Source organism: Solanum stenotomum, chromosome 1 (assembly GCF_019186545.1).
Source record: "Solanum stenotomum isolate F172 chromosome 1, ASM1918654v1, whole genome shotgun sequence".
In the NCBI taxonomy this organism is placed as follows: domain Eukaryota; kingdom Viridiplantae; phylum Streptophyta; class Magnoliopsida; order Solanales; family Solanaceae; genus Solanum; species Solanum stenotomum.
This window is the reverse complement of record NC_064282.1, coordinates 18,307,144-18,310,409: the sequence shown is the minus strand read 5'-3', so window position 1 is coordinate 18,310,409 and position 3,266 is coordinate 18,307,144. Positions and strand designations below refer to the sequence as shown.

Here is a 3,266-nt window from a genome sequence, read left to right as displayed (position 1 = left end):
ACTGGATTGATCTGATCTCTCCATTTTTGAAAACATCAAATTTCATTTTCTAAATGATTCTGTTTTTTTTTTATTTAACAATTTAAATCCTTTTAATAATGTTTGATCTATTAATTAGTAATGTCGAAATTAACTGAAAAAACATATATGATAAGTCCAGTGGCGTAGCTAGAAATTTAACGAAGGGTGTCCAAGAATTATATAAGCAATTTTTTTTTTGATAAATAGACTCACTAAAAAATTTAAAATCGAACTATGTACTATTAATATTTTTTTTATGAATAAATGTTCTACAATTTTAAAAATCAAATCGCATGATATGTAGCTTAATCATTTTTAAGCTTCAAACTTACACTAATCTCTAGTGACGATAACAATATCGAGACACGAAAAATGGAACTAGAAACAAATGAGGTCTTCTTTTGTTTGCTTTTAACAACGTTGTACAAATATTAGAATTTTATTTCAAACTTTAATGAAAAGAAATAAAAAAATTAAATTCATTGAAAATTCAATTAGCTTTATTAGATTTTTAAGTTAAAGATTTATAAGAAATTTACTAACTCTTAGACAATTAAAGGAATAATAAAATATGAGCTCTTTAAAAAATGACTTGCTTTTAACATCGTTATACAAATATTAGAATTTTATTTTCAACTTTAATGAAAAGAAATAAAAAATCAACTTCATTGAAAATTCAATAAGCTTTATTAGATTTTTAAATTATAGATTCGAACCTGCGCGTCAAAGCTCTACAAGAGAGCCTCCAACCGCTGAGCCATAGTGGGTTATTATGACATGGGTATCCAAAGTATTAAATTTAACCATTTTGAACAGGATTTTACGTAGGTGTACGGTATAATTTTCCAACGAAGGGTCAATTGGACACCCTCAAGACATTGTAGCTTCTCCCCTGATGATAACTAATATCGATAGCTCATGCGAACAAGTCAAGACTCAAAAGAGTAAAATAGGAGGCACGTAGGGTACGTTCGCTGCGTTGGCTTATTACAAGCTTCTTATAAGATCCATGGCTCTAAGGCTTGGCTAAATTTTCCTCACTTATTCGACTTGAATTCGAAGATGATATGGCATTATGATGGAGGGCAGGTCGATAATGGAGTATCGATAGACTTTCAATTTGATAAGTTTTTAAAGGGAATATACGATATACCTTAGGTGAATTCCTCATTTGAAAAAGAAAAGAAATGGAAGGTAAAGTTCTTTATAAGACATGTCATAATATGTCCTTAGAAACTCTTAATATGAAATGGAAGACACAAAAAATTACTAGATATTTTAAGGAAAATATTAAGAAAAAGGTTGGTTATGCATGTATAGCAATATCCTTTTTAAATTACTACGAACTTAAAAAATGATAAAATAATTTTCCATAACTAATTATAATTTCAGAATTGCTACTTGATAAAAAGAAAATTAATAAATATTGGGTTTATTAATTTAATTCTAAAATTAACCCAATACTATATAAAAGGGAGTTCAACTGTGCATCCCACAAACAACGTGGGATCAACATTACAACCTAATAACATTATAACAAATAAAAGATTTAATTTATTGGTAATAATATAATTCTCGTTATATTATAATATAAATATTATTTATAATCAACACTTACGCTATAGCCTTTAGCGACTCTGAATATAATGTTATTGACTCAATTATCATTAAATATTTATATATCGCCACTAAATATCTCTTTTAATTTATTGTAGTATAAAGACAAACCCATTATAGTTTTCTAGTTATTCTCTTTTCAATAAAAAATATTTGGAATAAGGTATCAACTTTTTATAAAAATAAATTCTACTCAAATTCAAACGAACACTGCTTTTGCTAACTTACAATAATTTTCTCAAAGAAGAGAAGCTTCTTTTGAGATCTTAAACATTAAAAAAATCAAAAAGAAATAAACGTGTTTTTTTTTGCCCCACCCAAATATTTATTAGTAATTATTACGACACACGGTCTACATCTGACAAAAACAAAAAAAACCCATAATTGTCAAATGGAAAATAAATAAATTCATTATTATAGTACGAAAATATATATTTCATTATTCAAATAAAAATAACCATGTTATGCAGGTGTCTTAAATAGAACCTTCCTAGCAATTAATTCCCACAAACTTTATTTTAAAAAGTTTGTCTTATAATTATAAAAAATAATCCACCAGCCAAGCATATAAATTATAAATATTGCACGTTCTAAAACCCTAAACTATCAACAACAAAAATAAAATGAATCCCTCTGATTTTTCTCTTCTTCAATCTATACAACATCATCTCCTTAATGATTCTGATATTCCACATATATTTTCAGCTATTGATTCCAATAATACCCCTACTAATTTTACACAAAATAATTTCGATTATGGGGAATTAACACCATTAATAAACCCTAGTACTACATTACAAGCCAATGAAAAATCTGAGGTTGAAGAGTCCAAGGCCATGGTGGCGAGTGTGACACACGCGCCACAAGATTGGAAGCGGTACCGAGGAGTAAGAAGGAGGCCGTGGGGTAAATTCGCGGCGGAGATAAGGGATCCGGATAAGAAAAATGCGAGATTATGGTTAGGGACTTATGAGACACCGGAGGATGCAGCATTGGCTTATGACCAAGCCGCTTTCAAGATTCGTGGCTCGAAAGCTCGGCTCAATTTTCCTCATTTAATCGGTTCGGGTGTGCCCGAGCCGGCTAGGGTGAACCCTAGGCGTCGATCGCATTCGCCGGAATCGTCATGTGAAAATGGAACACCAAGAAAACTATATATTATTTAATTTCTTGTTTAATTACGTTTTATGTTGTGATTAAGCGTAAATTTTCAATTTTGTAATACTGGGAAACAAATAAAATAGATTTTTCTAGGACTGTGAAATGATCCCTTTTGTATTTGATGACATACTAATGTATCCAAGATACAATTTAGTGAGTCTTCACAATTTTTTTTTTATTTATTTATTTATTTTCCCACCCAATGTTTGTACTGCGTTTGAGACTAACTATTTTGAGTTTGTGTCAAGTTGAGTGCAATTCGGAGGAAATGACTCTCTAGTCTCTACCAAGGATTTTTCTGTACTCAAGACTTTTAATTTAGGGTGTGTTTGGTATGAAGGAAAATGTTTTCCATGGAAAATATTTTCCTAGAAAATGTTTTCTTGGAAAACAAGTTGATTNTGATTGATGACATGTGCATATTCATTATTCATCTCATGTGTGAACTATCTATTGCATGAGTTCTG

The 3,266-nt window shown here is 29.8% G+C and overlaps 1 protein-coding gene across 1 annotated transcript; it reads left to right on the top strand.

Moving 5' to 3' along the window:
- Positions 1–2,249: 2,249 nt before the first annotated feature.
- LOC125864967 (ethylene-responsive transcription factor 13-like) lies at positions 2,250–2,955 on the top strand. The gene has a single exon (XM_049545118.1). The coding sequence runs from the start codon at positions 2,262–2,264 to the stop codon at positions 2,802–2,804; it is 543 nt and encodes a 180-aa protein (XP_049401075.1). The 5' UTR covers positions 2,250–2,261; the 3' UTR covers positions 2,805–2,955.
- The last annotated feature ends 311 nt before the right edge of the window (positions 2,956–3,266 follow it).